The 23,038-nt window shown below is 49.1% G+C and overlaps 2 protein-coding genes across 6 annotated transcripts; both read left to right on the top strand.

Annotated features, from left to right (window-relative positions):
* The first annotated feature begins 2,249 nt into the window (after window positions 1-2,249).
* Window positions 2,250-21,865, top strand: ABCF2 (ATP binding cassette subfamily F member 2). 4 transcript variants are annotated; one of them, XM_063815850.1, is made up of 16 exons: window positions 2,250-2,547; window positions 3,210-3,405; window positions 4,725-4,937; window positions 5,601-5,783; window positions 5,866-6,037; window positions 7,099-7,194; window positions 8,036-8,138; window positions 10,549-10,644; window positions 10,835-10,954; window positions 11,048-11,137; window positions 11,507-11,617; window positions 13,672-13,734; window positions 13,969-14,097; window positions 14,629-14,832; window positions 15,524-15,680; window positions 21,595-21,865. In XM_063815850.1, the coding sequence occupies exons 2-15, from the start codon at window positions 3,252-3,254 to the stop codon at window positions 15,659-15,661; spliced, it is 1,872 nt and encodes a 623-aa protein (XP_063671920.1). In that variant the 5' UTR covers window positions 2,250-2,547; window positions 3,210-3,251; the 3' UTR covers window positions 15,662-15,680; window positions 21,595-21,865. The 4 variants fall into 4 exon arrangements, with proteins under 4 accessions (XP_063671920.1, XP_016801443.1, XP_063671919.1 ...); XM_016945954.4 differs by lacking the exon at window positions 21,595-21,865 and having other exon boundaries at window positions 15,524-17,224; XM_063815849.1 differs by lacking the exon at window positions 21,595-21,865 and having other exon boundaries at window positions 2,537-2,590; window positions 3,179-3,405; window positions 15,524-17,224.
* Window positions 17,345-21,865, top strand: H2BK1 (H2B.K variant histone 1). 2 transcript variants are annotated; one of them, XM_063815851.1, is made up of 2 exons: window positions 17,345-17,931; window positions 21,595-21,865. In XM_063815851.1, exons 1-2 carry the CDS (start codon window positions 17,923-17,925, stop codon window positions 21,829-21,831), a joined length of 246 nt encoding a protein of 81 aa, XP_063671921.1. In that variant the 5' UTR covers window positions 17,345-17,922; the 3' UTR covers window positions 21,832-21,865. The 2 variants fall into 2 exon arrangements, with proteins under 2 accessions (XP_063671921.1, XP_054511317.2); XM_054655342.2 differs by lacking the exon at window positions 17,345-17,931 and adding an exon at window positions 19,028-19,519.
* Window positions 21,866-23,038: the final 1,173 nt, after the last annotated feature.

Below are 23,038 nucleotides of genomic sequence, written 5' to 3'. Positions count from 1 at the left end.
GTAATAATCCTCACCTCGGAGTTTGTTGGGGGTGGGGAGTTTAATGTGATGGCATAAATGAAAAAGCATAATAAATATTGTTATCTGTAACCACACATTTTTAAACGAGGCTGGGAAAGGAGAAGCATATTTCTCCCAGGAGGCACAGGCGCTTGAATCTGTTTCTTTGTTGTGTTTTGTTTTTTGAGACAGGGTCTTGCTCTGTTGCCCAGGTGGGAGCGCAGTGGTACGATCTCAGCTTGCTGCAGCCTTGACCTTCTGGGTAACTGTGACCGCAGCTATGCGCTACCACGCCCGGCTAATTTTTGTATTTTTTTAATAGAGATAGGACTTCGCCATGTTGCCAAGGCTGGTCTTGAACTCCTGAGCTCAAAAGATCCACCTGCCTCCACCTCCCAAAGTGCTGGGAATACAGTCATGAGCCACCACACCCAGCCAAATGAGTGCTTTTTATGTGATCCACAATCATAAATAACTTTTTTTTTTTTTTTTTGAGATGGAGTCTCGCTCTGTTGCCCAGGCTGGAGTGCAGTGGTGTGATCTCGGCTCACTCCAAGTTCCACTTCCCAGGTTCACGACATTCTCCTGCCTCAGCCTCCCGAGTAGCTGGGACTACAGGTGCCCGCCACCATGCCTGGCTAATTTTTTGTATTTTTAGTAGAGACAGGGTTTTACCATGTTAGCCAGGATGGTCTCGATCTCCTGACCTCGTGATCCGCCTGCCTCGGCCTCCCAAAGTGCTGGGATTACAGGTGTGAGCCACCGTGCCCGGCCCATAAATAACTCTTTTGCTTCATACAGAAGGGTTTTACAGTCATTTAACTGTATTCTTTTTGTAACTATATTCCCATTTTACAGAGGAGAACATGTACTTTGCCCAAGGCCACACAATGAAGCATAGAACTGGGGTTATGCTCTTAATTATGCTATGCCAAGTGAGGTCTCCACCTAGGTACCCCAGCAACACACGAAAGTCACTTCGTTTAGGGCACTTAATTTCATGGTGTCAAGGTCTGTTTTTTTTTGTTTTGTTTTTGTTTTTTTAGAGACAGGGTCTAGTTCTGTCACCCAGTCTGGAGTGCAGTGGTTTGATTATAGCTCACTGCAGCCTTGAACTCCTGGGCTGAAATGATCCTCCCACTACGGCCTTCCAAAGTGCTTGGATTACAGGTGTGAGCCACCACACCCGGCTTGTTTACTTTTCACGTGTTCCTTCTTTATTATGAGCTCCCTGAGGTCAGGGAGTGACTTTGCACCATTGCAACTCCAGCACATATATCTGAGCCTGACAGATAGTAGGCACTTCGTTGGTGGAGGATATTCTAGGAAAATGTATGTTCAAAGGCATGCAGGTGTAAAATAGCATGCTTAATCTCCGAACTATTTAAGTAGGTAAGTTCTACTGAAGTATGAGTTTGAGAAGAAAAACTAATTCTCATTGTTTGAGTCACGGACTGTGGGCGAAAAGGTGCCACATTTGGAGAATATGCTCACAGGGAGCAATAGCTTCCTTTGCTGCCCCAAACGTCACTGATGGTGAGGCTTCTGCTGCACAGGAGCCTGGAGAAGTAACAAAGATCACAAAGGGCCTGCCTTGTACTTGAGGCTAAACATTTGGAGTTTACAATGTAGGTAATGTGAAGTCCTTGAGAGATTGTATTTATTTTTAAACCATCCAGCCCAAAATGTCATGTGAGAGATTTTAAACAGTGAGACTCAAAGGGAAAGTAACGGGCCCGGTAGCATGGCTAACTAATAAACAAATCTCAGCCAAGGGGCCTTTTTATCTCGGGGCCCTTTCCACCAAACTTGCATGGCTTCAGTGGAAACCTAACAATTCGGCAGCGGGGAGGCTAAGCGGCCGAGGTTCCAAAACAACGTCTGGCACCTTCTAAAAGTTTAACAATGAACCAGCCTCTAAAATTAAGGTTTAATGAAACCAAGGCGCTTTCTTTCGTGAAGGAATTCCGTTGGCAACATCTTCGCAGCGATGCCCCGCTTTCTGGAACCCCTGCCCAGCGCCCCCTTCATTTTAGTCCTCCCCTCACGCTCCCACCTCTCCTCTCCCATTGTTTCGACCTACTCCCGCTGAGGCAAGCTGGGAAGTGTAGTTGCACGCCCTGCTGCCTGAGTCGGTTAGGTAGCTCTAAAAACTCGTAACTCCACAACAGTTCAATGGATTTTCGAGAGGTGGGGTAAAGCCTGGAAGGCTCAGCCGGTTTATCCAACGAGCAATCTGGGATTTGCAGTTTCCAGCGCCCGAAGTGCGCCCGCTAGCAGAGAGCTCTTGGACTCTAATCCCACCCCCTCCCCGAGCCTCGCGCATCCTGATGGCGTCACGCGGCCCCGCGAGGTCTCTGGGATACATAGTAGTCCTCAAGGCGGGTCTCACTCTTGGCCGCTGCAACTTGAGGACTACACTTCCCAGGAGGCAGCGCGGCGGCGCGCCGAGAACCACCCGAGGCCGTGATTGGCTGGTGAGCCGGCCGCACGCGGAGGATCCTAAGGAGCAGCTCTGTTGCGACAGAGGCCGAGCAGCGAGGCCCAGTGAGTTAGGGGAAGGGGAGCTGTAGGGAGAGGGTCCCCGCCGGTGAGGGGGAAAGAGAATTAGAAGAGGAAGCAGGGACGGGGTTTGGATGGAGGGCTCTGCGAGGGGGAAGATAGGGCTAAGGGAGAGAAGCTGACGGGCGGGGTGGGGGAGGACCCGGGGGTGACGAGCGTGGAGACTCGGAGGGGACTCACGCGGGCGAGGACGAGTGCGTCCCGGCAAGAGGCTGGGCTCGACGGCCGGGTGATGTGGAGAGGGACGATCGAGAAGAGGCCCGAGACGGACGGGAGGAGGAAGCCCGGAAAGTGAGGCGGCTAGCTGAGTGCGGAGCGCCAAGTTGTAGGGAAACCGGAGACGGAGACCTCCGCTGAGGGGCAGAACCTGGTCCCCAGCCGGAGGCCCTGAAAGAAGGAGCGTTTCCAAAGTGAGGCAGTCCGTGGGGGACTGGTGCCTGTGGGAAGAGATGTTAAGATTAGAAGAGCCGCTGAGAATCGGCATTGGTTTGAGAGACCCTGACCAAGTTGGAACAGACGAGGCGGGGGCAGGCCAGGGCATCAGAGGCTTGATGTTGATACGAAGATTCCTGAGAGGGATGGAGCAGGGCCCAGGCATTCTTACTAGTAAGTTTAGGGTTTGGGGGTATCTGTTTGCCTTCCTTCAGGCTCCCTGAAACAACAGTAACCTACCCCTGTGGGTCATCATCATGCCCTCCGACCTGGCCAAGAAGAAGGCAGCCAAAAAGAAGGAGGCTGCCAAAGCTCGACAGCGGCCCAGAAAAGGACATGAAGAAAATGGAGATGTTGTCACAGAACCACAGGTGGCAGAGAAGAATGAGGCCAATGGCAGAGAGACCACAGGTGAATTGAGGGAGGGGTGAGTTGGGGATGGTTGCTAAGACTTAATGCATGCCCCAGCCAGAGTTGGAATCTTGATGCTGGGGACAGTGGAGAATGTATCTGGTGTCATGCAACTTTTCATGATGAATCAAATCAGTAGAGTTGGAATTTGTGCCACCCTGTCATTGCGCAAGGAAGCCGAAGACGAGGTTCTCACATACTCAGTGGCAAGCGGATGTGAGAGTTGCTGAGCTGCCTTGCTGCTCTATTAGACTGTGAGGAGGGGGTCAGTTCCCTGCCCCTTTCTCAGTTTGCATTTCTATGCATGGTGACCAATGTGCCAGGTTCTTTGCTACATTATACAGTAGGCTTGTCCTCTCACAGGGGCAGTGGCTCTACCTACAAGAGAGTAACTTATGAGTTGTTTTACGGGGTTTTTCCTGGGAGAGAGCTCCCTTTCTGTTATTTATATTTTGGGAAATATTTATTATTTCTCAAGTGCTAGACATGGTGCTATACACTGAGGCACTACCGTCTTCCCTCCAAAAACTTACCGTCTAGACTCGGAAACATGGCCATATGCGGTAAAGACTATTCCAGGCCCTTGGCAGTCCAATCCCAGCCCTCTTCCCTGCCCCCTGAAAACTCCCTAAACAGCCTTCTGCTCCATCCAGACTATTTATTATCTCTTGCATAGTCACCACATCTCTGTCCTTTCACACACTGAATTATAATACCATCATGTTTTTGCTAGCTACATTTGACATTTCTGTCAAGGCCCAGCTCAAGATAGTGAAGCGTCTCTCAGTCAAACCTGACCACAGTATTTCCATTCTCTATACCCTTTTGCTGTCTTTTAGTGTTACTTACCTTTTTATGTTGTATCTCCTGTTTCTTTGTCTAAATTGTTTCATCTTTGAGTGCAAGGATCCTGTCTTGGGTTTTTTTTTTATGACTTGCTTCTCAGGTAGACACTAAGTAAATGTTTGAAGAGGAAAGGAGAATTAGTCTGCAAGTTGTAACAGATAGGCGTTCAGAAAAGGGGGAGTTAGAAAGCGATTAGAAAGAGCAATAAAGTCAGGCTGTGGGGAAGTTTTATTCCTGGCCACAGTAGTGGAGGACAGAAGTTATGAGTGATGGGAGTAAGTAAACAGATATGGGAGGACAAAACAAGGGCAAGCAGGGTGTCGGGGCAGCTCTGTGTCATCGTGCACTCTGTAAAGTTTGGGAAACATCTGAGTGCTCAGCAGGATTGGAGCCTGGTCCTTCAGGATGTTTACCTTTGTGGAGAGCCGAGTCTGTCTCACAGCCATCTTCCCAAACTGCTTTTCTATCCGCAGAAGTAGATTTGCTGACCAAGGAGCTAGAGGACTTTGAGATGAAGAAAGCTGCTGCTCGAGCTGTCACTGGCGTCCTGGCCTCTCACCCCAACAGTACTGATGTTCACATTATCAACCTCTCACTCACCTTTCATGGTCAAGAGCTGCTCAGTGACACCAAACTGGAATTAAACTCAGGCCGTCGTTATGGCCTCATTGGTTTAAATGGAATTGGTGAGGCCTTGGAAGGGGCGGTGGGAGGTATCTCTCCTTAGCTCATCTGTCACTCACAGGTATTTATTTAGCATCAACTGTGTTCAGAGCAAAGCATTTAGAATAGGGATGGGAGACCAGATTATGTCCAGGGGAAAGGAACTAGCAACGCAGAGCAGTATGTGTTATGTACAGGTTGAGTATCCCTTATCTGAAATGCTTGGAACCAGAAGTGTTTCGGATCTTGGAATATTTGCATTATACTTACCGGCTGAGCATCCCTAATCCAAAAACCTGAAATTCTCCAGTAAGCATTTCCTTTAAGCATCATGTGAGCACTTAAAAGGTTTTGGATTTTGGAGCATTTTGGATTTTCAGATTAGGGTGCGTCCACCCTGTACCACATGAGTAGTTACAGCAGGTGCTGGAGAAGTTGGTCAGGGGCGTGTGAAGCTGTGGTAAGTGAAAAAAGCTTCAGAGAAGGGGTGGGGCAAGAATTGGAGGAAAGTTAGAAAGGAATCCCAAGAATGGGGGCTGGCAAGATTTGAACGAATGAAGGGAAGAAAGGTCCTCAAAAAAAAAAAAAAATGGATGAGGTCCCAGTTTGACTGGGGTGGAAGAACTAGTGGTGAAGAGGGATACGGGAGTTCACTGTACCAAGCGTCTGCTGCTCTCCTCTCTCAGGAAAGTCCATGCTGCTCTCTGCTATTGGGAAGCGTGAAGTGCCCATCCCTGAGCACATCGACATCTACCATCTGACTCGAGAGATGCCCCCTAGTGACAAGACACCCTTGCATTGTGTGATGGAAGTCGACACAGAGCGGGCCATGCTGGAGAAAGAGGCAGAGCGGCTGGCTCATGAGGATGGTAGGGCTCCAGACCTGGGCATAGGGGTGGGCGTCCTCCCAGAAAGGCCCCCAGGAGCCTCATGGCCATACACTGTCCACAGCGGAGTGTGAGAAGCTCATGGAGCTCTACGAGCGCCTGGAGGAGCTGGATGCCGACAAGGCAGAGATGAGGGCCTCGCGGATCTTGCATGGACTGGGTTTCACACCTGCCATGCAGCGCAAGAAGCTAAAAGACTTCAGTGGGGGCTGGAGGATGAGGGTTGCCCTTGCCAGGTGAGTCCCTCCCTCCTTCCCTACCCCCACAACTCCCCCATCTCTCCAGTGTTTAGTGTTCACTCCAGTGGAACTGTTTGGAACAGGAGTCAGTGGTAAGTGTCAAATGAGACATGGACATCTGCAGTGTGGAGGGGGTTGTTGTGTATGGGCTAGAGAGAGAGCTTCCTGGCTGAAGTGGTAGAGTGACTCAGTTTTCTATTGGATTCTTAGCACCCAGCACAGAGTTTAGAGATCCTAGGGGTAGTCCTAGGTAAAACGGTGGAGTAGGTCTGTTTCTGTCCTCCCACCGGGATTCCCTTTCCACCCTTTTTGTACTCTGGTCCTGCTAATTCCAGCTGTAAAGATAAAATGTTAGACGGCTATTATGATAGCTGTCGTTCTTATTCTCTTGTGGCCTGGACTCAAAGTGAGTTTCCATAGACCAGCATTCCCCCAATAATCCCCCCAGAGTCACTAAACAGGTAATTCCTTGCCCCATCATTCTCTGTGAAGGGAATTTATAAGACTTGATATACTTCTCTAGAAAGTTGCCTGCATGTGCCTTAGAGTATAAGCACAGTGGTTCCACATGCTAGCAAGGATTAGCTGCCTCCGGTTCACCCAAGGAGCTTTTAAAAACACAGATTTCTGGTTTGGGAACCAGAGCTTTAGAGTCTATCCCTTGCTAGACTCTGGCCACCCCACGAGATAGGTCCATCTTCAGACCTTCAGATAGGTCTAATTTGTTTTAGCAGTTTATTTCCTCTGTATTTTTTTGTCTTCTCCGTAGTCTCCAACTTCAGTGCACAAGGCTCATAAACTCATAAAGACTTCTACAGCCTTGCCTCGAACTGTCCTTATATGCTTCTGAGCCCCGTATTCTACTCTTTAATCTCTTCTCTTCGACTCTTGTTTCTGTCCTGCTTCTCCTTTTCCCTCTGAGGTATAGAGCCTAAAATTGATTTCAAGACTCAAGCCAGAAGCCTACTCAGAATTGCATGTAGCAGGCAAGTTTGTCCCGTCCTGTGTCACATCCATTATAATTACGAGGTGCTTCTGTCTCCTTTACCGTCCTTCAGAGCCCTCTTTATTCGGCCCTTCATGCTGCTCCTGGATGAGCCTACCAACCACCTGGACCTAGATGCTTGCGTGTGGTTGGAAGAAGAACTAAAAACGTAAGAGGGTGGAATGGGGGATGTGAGCGGGCAGGTTCCAAAGGGGGAATCTAGAAAATGGATGCCCAGAAACTGCACTGATGTTAGAGCGGTGAGAAAGGAACTGAAGGAAGGACAGAGTTCACTTTCTTGGACAAGCAGTGAGCACCTTTAGGGCTGTTTAAGGCTGGCCTTTTCTTTTGATTGTTTTTCTTTAGTTTGAAATTTATGAGCTTTTTTTTTTTTTTTTAAAAATCCTTGTTGGTTTTGTCCGTATTTCAAATTCAAGATCTTAATTAAAGATTTTTTTTTTCTTAATTGTATAAAGCTAAAAAGAGGTCTTCCATCTAAGATCATGATGCAGTGACAAAGGAGAATATAGCCAATATGGTCATGGTCCTACAGCTAAAGAACTGAATAAGCTGGAATATTGTACCAATTTTAAAAGAAGGCTTTTAGTGGTACAGTGACTTAGTACCTTCTTTCAAAAAGTAAAGCATTTTGTTTTTTATTGTGTCTGTACCAGTTCTTCCCACCCACAGTTTTGGATACATTCGTGGGTGTATTTGTGTACATACACGTTTCTGTTTACTATCACTGTTACTACCGTCTCCATCCCATTCTGTTGAAAATTAGAACAGAAGATTGAGGAAACTCAGGCTGTCTCGCCACACTGAAAGGCGTCCAAATACCCTTACAGTTAGATTGTCCAGTGGTGGCTTAGGTGCTTGCTAACAGCCAGGAATTGGACAACACATCTAAAAGGTGCTTAGGGATGAGGATGGGCCTGACTTTCAGTTCACCTGTTGTCAGCTAGCTCCCATGGTTGAGCTCTTCACTAATTGGTTCTTTGGCTTTACAGTTTTAAGCGCATCTTGGTCCTCGTCTCCCATTCCCAGGATTTTCTGAATGGTGTCTGTACCAATATCATTCACATGCACAACAAGAAACTGAAGTATTATACGGTGAGTGGGCCTCGGCTTCTTCTGGTAATCTCTGTGCATACCAATTCTCTGAAATTCTCTTTAAAAAAAAAAAAAAAAAAAAAAAGGCTGGTGTGGTGGCTCATGCCTATAATCCCAGCACTTTGGGAGGCCGAGGTGGGTGGGTCACTTGAGGTCAGGAGTTCGAGACCAGCCTGGCCAATATGGTGAAACCCTGTCTCTACTAAAAATACAAAAAAATTAGCCAGGCGTGGTGGCAGGTGCCTGTAGTCCCAGCTACTTGGGAAGCTGAGGCAGGAGAATCACTTGAACCCTGGAGGCGGAGGTTGCAGTGAGCTGAGATCACACCACTGCACTCCAGCCTGGGTGACAGAGCAAGACTCCATCTCAAAAAAAAAAAAAAAGCAGACCTACCTATTAGCTCCTTTCTACCTATTGCTATAAAAAGATATGGACAAGGAGTCCTACCACCTGTTTTATTTTAATCCCAAAGTCATTGCTTTCAGGCCATAGGCCATGGATTGGCAGCCTGTGCACACAAGGTGTATGTTTGCCTTGTGGCAAAGAAGTTGACTTTTCACGGTGACCAGGCAGGCCCTGCTCTCATCTGCCTTGCCTCTTTTTTTCTGGAAACAGAATCTCATTCCGTCACCCAGGCTGGCATGATCTCAGCTCACTGCAACCTCTACTTCCTGAATTCAAGCGATTCTTGTACCTCAGCCTTCTGAGTAGCTGGGACTACAGGCATGCACTACCATGTCTGGCTAGTTTTTGTATATTTAGTAGAGACAGGATTTTGCCATGTTGGCCAGGCTGGTCTTGAACTCTTGACTTCAGGTGATCTGCCCGCCTCAGCCTCCCAAAGTGCTGGGATAACAGGCATGAGCCACCACACGAGGCCTCCCTCTGCCTTCTTGAATGCCTTCTTAACTCTGCTTCACTGGAGTCTACACATTTACCCCACCTCCCATGACCACAGGAGAATGGGGGTCAGGATCTCAATAGCCCACTGTTGTGCCTTGCCTTTTCATTTTATATTTCAAAAAGCATGTAAGAAACTAACGATTGATGTCCTCTTCATTCATAGTCATAGGAGTATTAGTTTTTAATATAGCCTTCCAGAAACTTCATGTATACTTGCACACATTTGTAGAAAATGTCATGTATACGTAATCTTTTTCTTTTTATACAATTGCAGCTTTTTTTTTTTTTTTTTTTTTGAGATGGAGTCTTGCTCCGTCACCAGGCTGGAGTGCAGTGGCGCGATCTGGGCTCACTGCAACCTCCACCTCCCAGGTTCAAGGGACTCTCCTGCCTCGGCTTCCTGAGTAGCTGGGACTACAGGCGCGTGCCACCACACCCAGCTAATTTTTGTATTTTTAGTAGAGATGGGGTTTCACCATATTGGCCAGGATGGTCTCCCTCTCTTGACCTCATGATCCGCCTGCCTCGGCCTCCCAAAGTGCTGGGATTACAGGCATGAGCCACCGCACCCGGCCTCTCTTTTCTCGAGATGGGGTCTGTCTCTGTCACCCAGGCTGGAGTCCAGTGGCGTGATATTGGCTCACTGCAGCTTCTGCCTCCCAGGTTCAAGCGATCCTCCCACCTCACCCTCCCAAGTAGCTGAGACCACAGGCACATGCCACCATACCCAGCTAATTTTTATATTTTTAGTAGAGACGGGGTTTCGCCATGTTGGCTAGGCTGCTCTCAAACTCCTGGCCTCAAGTGATCCACCCACCTCAGCCTCCCAAAGTGCTGGGATTACAGGTGTGAGCCACTGCACCTGGCCACAGTTACAATTTTAATAATCATTCTGTAGGTTGCTTTTTTAAATTTAGTATATTTTGGACTGCTTTCCATGTGAGTATATATAAATCAACCACAATCTTTTCAGTGACCGCACAGTATTTCGTTATGTGTTTATCCTGTAACTTGTTAGGCCCTTTCTGATGGATATTTAGCTTGAGTCCAGTTTTTGTTTGCAGATAGAAACCATGGTAGTCCACTTATGCAGGGTTTGTCGGCTTCTAAATCTGAATGGTCTGTTTTCCCCTCTGGAGACAGCTCTTGTAGTCTTTTGTGGGGCTTCAGCCTCTAGGAGGTGGTATTGGAAGGCTCTGAGCCTCGTGACGTCTGTATGACCATGATTTTCAGGACTATTCCCAGTGCCACAGGTGTCTTTCTAGCTAACCTAAGGATTTGCGCTGGAGCCTGGCCCTGGCTGGGCTGAGCGAGGGGCATAGAATTGAAAAGACTCCGATTTGATGTTAGGATATGCTTCTGTAATGCACGTCCTCTCTTCTTACTGCACAACCTTAGAGCCAGGGCCAAGTTAGTGCCATCCCTCATCCCCCTAAACTCTGAGTGAGAATCCAGGATTGAAACCCAGGTTAAAGCTGCCCGCCTTACCTGGCACATTTCCATGCAGGGTAATTATGATCAGTACGTGAAGACGCGGCTAGAGCTGGAGGAGAACCAGATGAAGAGGTTTCACTGGGAGCAAGATCAGATTGCACACATGAAGGTAGGGAGACTGCAGAGTCAGGCTCATGGCCTCCTGTCTGAAAGAAGCAGGGGGCTCGGACGAGGGCATTTCGAGAAGCGGTAGTGATGGAGGAGGTCGGGAAGAAGTTAAGATCACCATTTTTACCCTGGATTGAAGATGAATTGTTGAGCGCCTGTACATACTCCAAGCTCTCTTTGGTCTTTTTTAGAACTACATTGCGAGGTTTGGTCATGGCAGTGCCAAGCTGGCCCGGCAGGCCCAGAGCAAGGAGAAGACGCTACAGAAAATGATGGCATCAGGACTGACAGAGAGGGTCGTGAGCGATAAGGTGGGGTGTGATTGGGTGGGGTGTGATTGGGTGGCCTAAGGTGAGGTGGATAAGAAAGGAGCCAACTTGATAAATGCCCTCTTTTCTTCCTAGACACTGTCATTTTATTTCCCACCATGTGGCAAGATCCCTCCGCCTGTCATTATGGTGCAAAATGTGAGCTTCAAGTATACAAAAGATGGGGTAAGTTCAGGGCAGGGCATGGGTGGCTGGGGTGTATCTTAGGGTGAGTGGCAGCTCATGGGAGTTGCTCCTGTTCTGTGCTGACCACACCTGCTAGCCCACGTGCTCTGGGGGATTTTCAGGTGTGGCAGCTGGGGTGCCTCATCCAAGGCTGCTCGCGGGCCCTTCTTCGTGTATATGGAAAGAAGACTACTCAGCTGGGTTGGTGGGCGGAGGCAGTGGGTGAGACGGGGTCTGCTATGAGTGCTTCCTCCCGCTACTCTCCCTTCCTCCTCTCTTGGTGACTGGGAATTCAGCGGGCTTGGTCTGCTGGTCATAGCAGATCTGTATTCTAGCCTTGTGTCCACATCTCTCTCATCCCCACCTCAGCCTTGCATCTACAATAATCTAGAATTTGGAATTGACCTTGACACACGAGTGGCTCTGGTAGGGCCCAATGGAGCAGGGAAGTCAACTCTTCTGAAGCTGCTAACTGGAGAGGTACGGTGCCAAGGTGGGCGTGGATCCCTCTAAGATTAGGCCTTGCAATGGCTAAGGAAGAGGGGAGTGATGCAGGGGCTACTACTTTGGGAGGGCCTGAGTACCCTGGTGGTGAGTGAGCCATCTGGAGGGGTGGAGCAGCAGACAGGAGAGGGGGAATGTCTGGTTGGACAGTGCTGAGGCAGGGGGCTGTTTTACTGGGACAGGGATAGGTAGGGAGGAGTCTTAGAGTGTGTGTGTGAATACATGTATGTGTTTAAGCACGTTTCTATTTTCTTTTTTCTTTCTTTTTTTTTTTTGAGGCGGAGTCTCGCTCTGTTGCCCAGGCTGGAGTGCAATGGTGCGATCTCAGCTCACTGCAACCTTCATCCCCCGAGTTCAAGCAATTCTCCTGCCTCAGCCTCCCAAGTAGCTGGGATTACAGGCACACGCCACAGCTAATTTTTTTGTGTTTTAGTAGAGATGGGGTTTCACCATGTTCATTAGGCTGGTCTTGAACTCCTGACCTCATGATCTGCCCACCTCGGCCTCCCAAAGTGCTGGGATTACAGGTGTGAGCCACCGCGCCTGGCTCATGTTTCTATTTTCAATCAGAGCATTTAGAATATAGGAACATCTGTGCATTTAGGGATGCTGCAGGTTCTCAAGTAATGTCATTTCATTAATATTGATGAAAAATAGAAATGATTCCCAGCCGGGGCCACCTTCTTTGTGGAGTTTGCACTTTCCCTTTAACGTCTACATGGGTTTTCTCTGGTACTTCAGTTTCTTCCCACATTCCAAAGCTGCACCTGTCAGGTTACTTGGAACGTCTCAGTGGTTCCAGTCTGAATGAGTGTGGGTGTGTGAGTGCATCCTATAATGGAACGGTGTCCTCTTCAGGGCTGGTTCTTGCCTTGTTCCCTGGGTTGTGGGATGGGCTCCGGCCGCCCATGATCCTAAACTTGAATAAGCAGGTTGGAAAATGATAGAATGAATGAATATAAAATATTGTAAAAGAAAAATTCATAAAGTTTATGATAACCATACAAATGCAGTCAGCAAACCAGCCACATTCGTGATTATTTTTGAACTGTGTGGTGGTAGGAGGTGCTCCTCACAGTTTTCCCTTTGCAAACATTTATTCCTTGGTTTAACCCACCACTCTTACAATTGCCATCACTCACTGATTCACCAAAAATTGGGTAAATATCTTACCTTGTTTTTATTAATCTTTCTTAAGTGTATGTATAGCTCACATGTATTTTGATGTTGAATATTAGAAGTGACTGGGTTTTTTGGCCAGGTGCCGTGGCTCACACCTGTAATCCCAGTGCTTTGGGAGGCCGAGGCAGGCAGATCACTTGAGATCAGGAGTGTGAGACCAGCCTAGCCACATGGTGAAACCCCCTCTCTACTAAAAATGCAAAAAAATTAGCAAGGTGTGGTGGCGGGTGTCTGTAATCCCAGCTACTCCAGAATCTCTTGAGCCTGGGACGGAGAGGTTGCAGTTAGTCAAGATCTCGCACTCCAGCCTGGGCAACAGAGCGAGACTCCCTCTTAAAAAAAAGAATCTTTGGATCTTTATTTAGAAGTTTGGTGATCTTTTTTTGTGACCAAAAATGCTGCAGGAACCTAATTCTGGTTTATATCAGTTAGCCTGTGGCAAAATTAGTTTTGTTATATGTTGTTTCGCTTAAAGTGAAACTTTAAAATAGGTTCTGTTTCTAAGAACCTATCGATGACAGTGACAACTTTGAGGACTTAACTGTTTTTAATTTTAGAAAATGTATGTTGCACCTACACCCAAGTCCTTTGTTATACAGCATAGTGCATTCAGTAGACATTTCATAACTACTTAAATTGTATCTTTGCCTCTTGAGAACATCTGCTTCAGTACATCTTCCTACATATTTTTAGAGTGGCCAGAATAGCAGTGTGCGAGTTGGTGACATATTCTTTTTAGGAAGTTGAGTCTTGTTCAGTGTGAACATGTGTTTGTTTGCCTGCTCTGCCTGTGTTTCTAACTGGGCTTCCTTTGTTTCATGCTTACGTTTCTACTTTTTTCTTCCTAGCTACTACCCACAGATGGCATGATCCGAAAACACTCTCATGTCAAGATAGGGCGTTACCATCAGGTACAGGCCTGGGGTTGGGATCCGGGGAATTACCCAGGGTATAGGAAGGGGCTGTATCTGGCTGAGTTCCAGCCAGCCGCCCCCACCCCCTGGCAGGAATTCCAGCCTAGGTGGCTCCTACCTGCTTCTTGAACCCAGAACAGGTGCCTGGGATAGAAATAGGAAGTTACCTAGTAGGGTTTATTTTGAAGCGGGATGGCAGTCACACCCGGGTGGCTTCCATTTTTCCTGTAGCATTTACAAGAGCAGCTGGACTTAGATCTCTCGCCTTTGGAGTACATGATGAAGTGCTACCCAGAGATCAAGGAGAAGGAAGAAATGAGGAAGATCATTGGGCGATACGGTCTCACTGGGAAACAACAGGTCAGTAAAGGAGGGTGTGGTGAGGATGCCAGATAGCTGGCAGACTGTGGCTGGGTGGGTCAGGGGATACTGTCCTGGCAGCCTGGGTTTGGAAGCTGTCCAAACCAGAGTCTCCTCCATTTGATTCCCCTAAGAACCTACTACCTTTTCTTTACTCTAGGTTGTTATGTAATGGAGCATTTTGAGGGGGCAAGGATAGCGTGCCAGTCTCTGACATGCCCTTGTGCCATAGTGCTTGAGGGCAAAGGAACGTGTAATCTAGAAAACAAATTTCTGGATTCAGATCTGGAAGGATCCAATTCATTAAGATTTAATTGCCAAGAGAGCGAGAGGTGTGGGCTTAGTAATGGCAAGGGCTTCAGGTTTCCGGATGAGTCTCTTTCAGGCCTCAAGAGACTAGTGGGTCTCTCTGAGCCTCACTTTTTATAAATGGCGATGCTAATGGAGGAGCAGGGAGAAATGAGGGAGAGATGAGCTGTGCTGTTTGGCGGGGATAATGCCAAGTTATATGTAGGTCACGGTTCTACTCAGGTGAGCCCAATCCGGAACTTGTCAGACGGGCAGAAGTGCCGAGTGTGTCTGGCCTGGCTGGCCTGGCAGAACCCCCACATGCTCTTCCTGGATGAACCCACCAATCACCTGGATATCGAGACCATCGACGCCCTGGCAGATGCCATCAATGAGTTTGAGGGTGGTATGATGCTGGTCAGCCATGACTTCAGACTCATTCAGCAGGTGAGGCCCTGGCCAGGGGGTGAGGCACAGCAGAGAGCTTCTAGGGGGTTGGGTAGGGTAGTCATGGCATGTGGAGGGTGCATAATACCCGCCTACTGAATTAAGAGAAGGGGCTCAGAGTGTAGACACAGGTGGTGAGGACCAGTTCTTATGCCTCTTTGGGGCTACTTAGAAAGCCTTAACTGAAACACTTCATTTCTTCAGTAGCTATCTGGAGATGTCAACCAACTTAGCATTTTGGGCCCAAATGGGAAAGAGAGTTGGGTAAAAAACAGGGTGCTTTTACTACTGTCCCAAGATTCTTCAGTCCAAAAATAGTATTCTAAGGAGGATTTTGATTAGACAGCTACCACAGTCATTTGAGAAAAAGTTGTTGTTCATTCCTCTGAAGCTCTGGGGAAGATGAGAGGTGGAGAAAAGAAGGCTGAGAGTGAAGCCTCTGAATAGATCTAGGCCCTGCCAGGGAGCTGACAATAGGAGTGACACAGCAGTTCCTGGCTTGGAAGGCTCCAAACCTGATGATGGTACCCTTGGGTTAGAACATCCCAAATAACTTAGAAGTAGTGAGACAGTGAGTTGGATATGGGTTTGGGGGGCGGAGTTTTCTTCCTAGATGCCCCTCAGGACAGTCTGCTGGGCAGAGGCAGGGACAGTGACTAGCCCAGGATTAAGTCCAGGTTTTGCTTTCTAGGTTGCACAGGAAATTTGGGTCTGTGAGAAGCAGACAATCACCAAGTGGCCTGGAGACATCCTGGCTTACAAGGAGCACCTCAAGTCCAAGCTGGTGGATGAGGAGCCCCAGCTCACCAAGAGGACCCACAACGTGTGAGCCCTCTACCTGGGTTCAGGTCAGGAGCTCCATCTGGGAACTAACAGCTGCTAACCTGACCAGCCGCTCAGGACAGGACCCTGGGGCTACACTCCTGCATTGCTGCAATACTGCTCCCCCAGCCCCTCCCCTGCCCCTCAACCTGCCTTAGCTGCACTCTCTTACCTACAGCTGGACAGTACCTGTCTGTTTCCTGTCCTCCTTCCAGTTACATCTGTCCATGTCTGGACTCGGCTGGCCGTTCCCTCCAGCCCCTTGCTGGTTATCTTACTCTGAGTGTGATGCAGTCAGAGGCACCTGCGGGTTAGCCCAAGGGCCCAAGCCCTGGATTTGGCCCGCGGAGGAGCTTAGGATCCTCGTTTTCTGGGTTTTGGTGATGTTGGAGGAGTACCCCCAGCCCACCGCCCCGATTCCTTTTTGCTTCTGGTTTGGAGCTCCGGACCAGGACCTTCGTCCTGGTCAGTTTTTAAATAATTATTTAGCAGTGTAACTTTTAGACCTGCGTGACATCTACAAAGCGCCCAATAAAGAAAGAGGAAGCCACGGTCCCTACCTTCCTTCTCAGGTCTCTGGGGCCTTCTCCTCCCTGCAGTGCCAACATGCACTGCCAACAGCAGGAGCTGGATCCAGCGTCAGTGTGTTGATGGGAACTGAAGACTAGTCCATAGGAGCTGGAAGAACTTTCTCCCTTTACTTCTGATTTGAAATTGTACCTTTTCTCAGGCCTGTGATTCACAGACTTTAACATGAATCAGAATCACCTGGAGGGCTCATGCGATCAGATTGCCAGATCTCGCCTCAGCGTTTCTGGTTCAATAGGTTTTGGGGGAGACCAAGAACGTTAACATTTCTAGCAAGTTTCCAGGTGATGCTGTTGTTGCTGGTCTAGAGACTATTTTGAGAACCACTGTCCAGGAGCGTGGTTTTCTGATTGTGACCTGAGGTTCTGCCCCAACTGCACAGCAGTTGGGCTGCTTGTTAAAAATGCAGGCCAGGTGCGGTGGCTCACACCTGTAATCCCAGCGCTTTGGGAGGCTGAGGCAGGTGGATCACTTGAGCTCAGGAGTTCAAGACCAGCTTGGGAAACATGGCAAAACCCGTCTTTATGCGCCTGGAATCCCACCTGCTCAGGTGGCTAGGGTGGATGGATCGCTTGAGCCCAGGAGATGGAGGTTGCAGTGAGCTGAGATTGCACCACTGCATTCCAGCCTGGATGACAGAGCAAAACCCTGTCTCAAAAAAATGCAGACTGGCCAGGCATAGTGGCTCACACCTGTAATCCGACTGTAAGCTGATCACCTTGGGAGGCCAATGTAGGAGGATCAATTGAGCCCAGAAGTTCAAGACCAGCCTGGGCAAAGTAGAGAGACCCCTTCTCTACAAATAATAAAATGAACCGGGCATGGTAGCATGTGCCTGCGGTCCCAGCTGCTCTGGAAAGAGGAGGCTCACTTGAGCCCAGGAGGTTGAGGCTGCAGTGAGCAGAGCGTGCCGCTACACTCCAGCCTGATGACAGACCGAGACACTGTCTCAAAAAAATAAAAAAATTCAGATTGCTGAGCATCAGACCTATTGATTAATCGCATTTGGTAGAATGAGAGAGGTGCAGAGATGGCCAGGAGTTTGCATTTTCACACCAACGTCTGTGAACCTCTCTTCCTATTGGGATACAGGAAATTTTGTATTTTTACCTGTCCACAGCCATAGTTATCATCACTGTTGAATTCACTTCCAGCCCAGGGCTCTGCATACCTTATCTGGGTCTTTTGAACTTCAATAGCATTTCACCAGTGGCCATCCTTCCTGGTGTGGATTCATCACTCTGCCTCTGAAATCAGCCATCCCTATGGGAAGACACAGCCATGATTTTTCAGTACTCATAATACAGCCAGGACTGGTGGGAGCAACTGTCCCAGATGGTGTTTAAACCCCTTAGGAGCTCATGATCTTGTTGGAAAGCCAGTAAGACAGAACCATACAGGACACAAATTAGATGCTAAATTGTGATTTAGATAGGAGACAGAAGTATTCAAAAAGGAGGGAAATTTCTTGTGAGTAGCTACCCAGAAAGGTGGAATTGGTGTGCTCTCACTTGAAAAATGAGTAGGATCTTCTCAGATGGCCACAAAGTCCAGGAGCTGCCCTGGGCAACAGGGACAGGAGCCTCCCTTGAGACACTGCAGCTGAGACAGACGGGAGTCCTCTGACCCCAGAGGGTACTGGCTTGACTGCTTTATGCCTTAAGTGGGGCCTGGAGCAAAATGGCCCAGGTTAGTCTGTCCTGAGAGTCCAGAGCCTTGGTTCAGGGGAGAATGGCATCTGGAGAGTGGGCTGCTGGGATAATGGAGACAGTGAGGGACAGAGCCCCTGATACTTAAGGAAGTGCTGGATATTGCTAAGAATTCAGGTAGTCTCGGGATCTCCAGAGTCTCCATGCTAGGACAGGAGATCTTCAGAACCTGGAGGAATGGAAATAGTCTAGTCAGCTTATTTGTCGAGAAAAATGTCAACCTTGGTAATTTAAATAATGCTTTAAAAGTCCACAAAATACATATTTCTAAAATTAGCAGTGCCTTGTTTTGGATTGAGAAGTGGCCTGTTAATTCTCTTAAACCTTAGCCCGTAGGATGTGGCCAGCCGTTCAGAGCTGGGTGGAGAGGTAAGTTGATGGAGGGGTTGCAAGCTTTAACACAGCCAGCAGGTGATGCTGGTCTTTGGAACCCTTCTCCCACCTCTCAATTTGTAACATCCTCTTTCCCCCCAAGCCCCTATACCTTTCATATTGCTCCAGGTTTCTTTAGTCACAGCGTTCGAGGGCCTGAAGTATTTGTTCCCCCATAGGTGCTAAGTGAGACAATTGACTTTCTCCATTTTGCAGTGGGCTTTTCTTCCCTTTACTGCTAACTCCCAAGACCCCCACGTCTGCTTTTCTGGTGGAGCTTCTCACCTCCTCCAGTGGTCTTCCTCCCTGTCAGCCTCTTCACCACCTGGGGAGCTCCTGCTATCTGCATCTAGTCCAGGCTCAGGCGTTTTGCTCATCTTCTGCCTTCAGTCCAAGCCTCATTATACACCGCTCACACTGGTTCCACTCTACCTTTCACACCGTTTCTTTCTCTCATTCTTCGCAATTAAAGGATACATCCTACAAGGATACATCCTACAATGGGTATATGAAGGATACCCTTCATATACCCATTTGTACCAAGAAGCGGCCTCTAGCTACTCAAGCCCTCCTCACCATGGGTACCACCACTTTTAGCCCCTTCACCCTTCTCTGGTGGTTTGATGTGAACCAGTCTTGTCTCTTCAGCTCCACTGGGGCCCAGTGGGGGAGGGAGCTTGCATTCCTTCTGGAGTCTCCAGCACTCTGAGCTGTGCTGGCACCTGTGTGCTCCGTGATTACAGGCTGGTGGGCTGGAGTTGCCTGAACTTTTAACAAGTGTGTAAATACACTGGGAGATGGTTGGGTGGGGGAGGGGACCTGGTGAAGGGTTTCTTAATTCAGAGGGATTACTTGTGGGAGAGGAAGGAACAATTAGTCTCTTTTCAAGGTTAGCCCAGAGCATGTTCTGGATTGGGATTGAGTCACGCCCCTTACCTCCCACCCACCCCCCCCCCACCCCCCACTCTCCCAGGTGCATGTCCCCAGCCACACCTGGTGGGGCAGCTGACTTGATAAAAAGTAGCTCCGAGGGGGTGGGCGAGGGCTATTCGAGAAGCAGGAGGATGAGCGCTGAGTATGGACAGCGGCAGCAGCCCGGGGGCCGTGGGGGTCGCAGTTCTGGGAACAAAAAGTCCAAAAAGCGCTGTCGGCGCAAGGAGTCCTACTCCATGTATATCTACAAGGTGCTGAAGCAGGTGAGTGCATAGCAAGGATGTGTGTGAGGGATGCCCTCACAAAGCGCCTTGAAAGGGCACTGGCTGGAAGCGGGGACCCTGAGGTTAGTGTTGGCACTGGGGCAAGTGGCTCAGGCAGGCCGGGCCCCTCTTGAGGTGGTGGGACCTGGTTTCTGAGGTCTCCACCTCTCTCAGGATCTTGGGCACTGGTGATAGGAGACAAAGCGTGCTCCCTGCCACCCTCCAGAAGTTTACGGGAACGATATGAGATAACGTGATTAGGTGGGACATAATTAAAGGACAAGAGGACCACACTTTCTATGCCAGGCTGAAGGTGATCAGGTGCCAAACACATTATGATACAAAGTGTGTTGGTGGTGACCGAGAAGAGGAGTGATCAGGGTGAACTGGAGTCTTGGGGAAGGTCTTCTGGACAAGTGGCACTCAGTTCTTTGAGGGGCTTAGGGTTTGTCCACCTTATAGACAAACAGCTTGAGGCCCCTAAAGGCTCCATGGTGTTCCTGCATCACATGGCCTGACAGTGGCAGTGTCCCAGTTCCCCTGGCTCTGGGCAAGCCCCTAGCATCCTTCCTGTGTGTCCCTCTCCCCAACACACTGGGGCTGCAGGTGCCCTATATTCATGCACGAAAAGCAGCTACTCCCAGGGCTTGGAACACTGACAATCAGTTTGTCTGGAGGATCCAAAGCTGCTGCTCAGCAGGGCCAAGGCCAGGAGGAGGCGGGGGTAGCCATGTGTTGCGGTCTCCAACCTGCTTGAAACTCTTACCCCTCTGTTAGAGCAGGCCCCAGAGGTAATGCCTGTCTCCAGTCCAAATCCCATTAGCGGTTTTAGTGAATTGACAACCTGGGTGCCTGGGAATGCTCTTGTGGGGTTGGGGGTGGGTGGGTCCAGCACTGATATGGGTTGGCTGAAGAGATGCACCAGAGGACAGACTCTGGTGCCCTGAAGAAGGTGGGGTAGGAGTGGGTATCGCTGAGCCCTGTGTCTTAGCCTGATTTTGAGGGGCAAAAATTGCAACTGATGGGTGGGACAAGGCCTGGACTCGCAGAGGAGAGTGCTGCTGAGGGCCAACCCCTCAACCTCCTGATGTGGGTGAGAGCTCTTAAGGAGAACGGGGTTTGCTGACAGCAGAGGGGGTTTGGGCAGAACTAGCCTTGTGCCAGGTGCAGATTTGCTGCTGGCAGTGGAGACCAGAGGTGGCAGGGAGGGCGGGTGGGACAGAGCCTCCTGGTTCTAGTGCTGTCTCCATCTCTGACTCTATGTAGGTTGTGGGACAGTCACTTCTCTCCCACTTCACATCTGACCAGGTCTGCCTACTCACATTTTAGAACTGCCATCAGTTCCCATTTGCTTTACTAGAGATCACTTAGTTCAAAAGCTTGTGTGACAGAAGAGGAAACTGAGGCCCAGAGGAAAGGGCCGTATTTGAGGTCGTAGTGATTCACAGTACAGCTGTGGAACAGGACTCCTCTCCTGGTCCGGGGCTGCGACTGTGTCACATGGACAGGCTCACTGGTTATGTGCTCCACCAAGTTATATGCACAAACGTTTTGACACTACAGTCCCGCCTCTGGAAATAACCTTCCCTATGCTCACACAAGATTCAAAGATGGGCATTTACCATAGCACCACCTAATAGCAAAAACAACAAAAAACACCCCAAACCCAAACCCCGAATATTCGCGAAGAGAGGAATGGTGATAGGAAGTATGATACATCCATACCGTGGAACACTATGCAAATGCATCAGTGAAACCAGCAAGATGCATGTGTAACTGGTCCCGTTTGTTAAATATAGATGCTTGTGTGTGCTCATACAAGGAACTTAATCATGTTACCTCCTGCAGTCGAAAACTTCTTTTAAAAAACTTGGATATACCATAGCAGTACAAAGAAAACACAAATCCCTATTTCCATGACTGTTGGCCTCTGGGAAGGGGCTGGTGAGGAGCCTCCTTGCCTTCTGCCTCTGGCTTCCTAGAGCCCCCAGCTCAGGGCTAAGGCTTGCAGTGTAGGCAGGACCCCCCCTCCCCTGGCCCCTTCCATTAACCGAGTGGTGCTGCCCTCTCTCCAGGTGCACCCTGACATCGGCATCTCTGCCAAGGCCATGAGCATCATGAACTCGTTTGTAAACGACGTGTTTGAGCAGCTGGCGTGTGAGGCTGCCCGGCTGGCCCAGTACTCGGGCCGGACCACCCTGACATCCCGAGAAGTCCAGACGGCTGTGCGTCTGCTGCTGCCTGGTGAGCTGGCCAAGCACGCTGTGTCCGAGGGCACCAAGGCTGTCACCAAGTACACCAGCTCCAAGTGACCCAGGGTCTGACAAAAATAAAGGGTGAACTGTTTCTGTGCACTGTGGTGATTTGAAAGAAGGGTGTGTGAGGCCAGGGTGTGGTCTGGAGCAAGGGTGTCCTCACTTCAAGGCTACCGCAGGTGGAGAAGCACTTCTTCAGATGTCTTAGAAACTGCTTTCTAGGTGTATCCTGTGAGCAACGTGTGATAGCTTTGTAAACATGCGAATGTTCTATTTGGTAGTGAGCTGAAATAGGACCTGGGACTGGACTAGCATCTGGATTTACCGCCAGCTGATTCCCTGTTGGGGCCTGAAATTCCTCCTGTGTGGTCCTCTTTCAGGCTGTGTCTTCGCAATGTCATTTCCCACCAACTGTCATTGCGTCCTATACGACAGGCACTGTTGTGTGAAGGGGCCACACAGATCAAGATATAAAAACTGAAGGCCCAGACCGGCTTCTAAATAACCTGCTGAGATCAGTATGATTTTTCAGTTTCCCCTTTATTTCGGAACAAATCAGTGGGGATGTTTTTGAAACTCCTAACATCCCCAATTTTATTTGGAAAAATTTGAAACCCACAGAAAAACTGCAAGAAGCACCATGGCCACGCCTATGTCCTTACCTAGATTTACTGCTCACCACTTAACCACTTGCTTTTCCTGTCTCATGCAGCCTCTGCTTATCTTGTGGGCACATGACCCATAAATCCTCTTCCAAGCTTGGACAGGATGAAGGGGTGGGATTTAGACAAACCTCCAATCCTTTGTTCCCTTTGTAATTGGACAGACCTGGCTTGTGGTCGCTTTCATCTCCACATACTGAAAAGGCATCGCCTTGTAGTAATAGCTGACGTTCAGCGGCAGCTACCTAGGTCATGTGTATTTTCTCATACCTCGAGCCTCACCTTGAGGTTCTGTGAGCTGAGGACTAATGATCCACGTTTACATTCACAGCTAGCAAGGGGCAGGCCCAGGAGATCTGGCTCCAAAGTCTCACTCCTGCCCACTCTGCCCTGTGTTCACACCTTGCCCTACCAGGCATGACCCAGGCCAGCAGGAGCCAAAGCACCTGGGAGCTTGTTAGAAAGGCAGGCTCTTGGGTCCCCCCTCAGATCTGGAGCAGAATATGTTTATCTATCTATCTATCATCTATCTATCTATCTATCTATTTTTGAGACAGAGTTTCGCTTTGTTGTCCAGGCTGGAGTGCAGTGGTGCCATCTCT

This window comes from Pan troglodytes, chromosome 6, assembly GCF_028858775.2.
Source record: "Pan troglodytes isolate AG18354 chromosome 6, NHGRI_mPanTro3-v2.0_pri, whole genome shotgun sequence".
In the NCBI taxonomy this organism is placed as follows: Eukaryota; Metazoa; Chordata; class Mammalia; order Primates; family Hominidae; genus Pan; species Pan troglodytes.
This window is presented reverse-complemented; position numbering and strand designations above follow the sequence as displayed.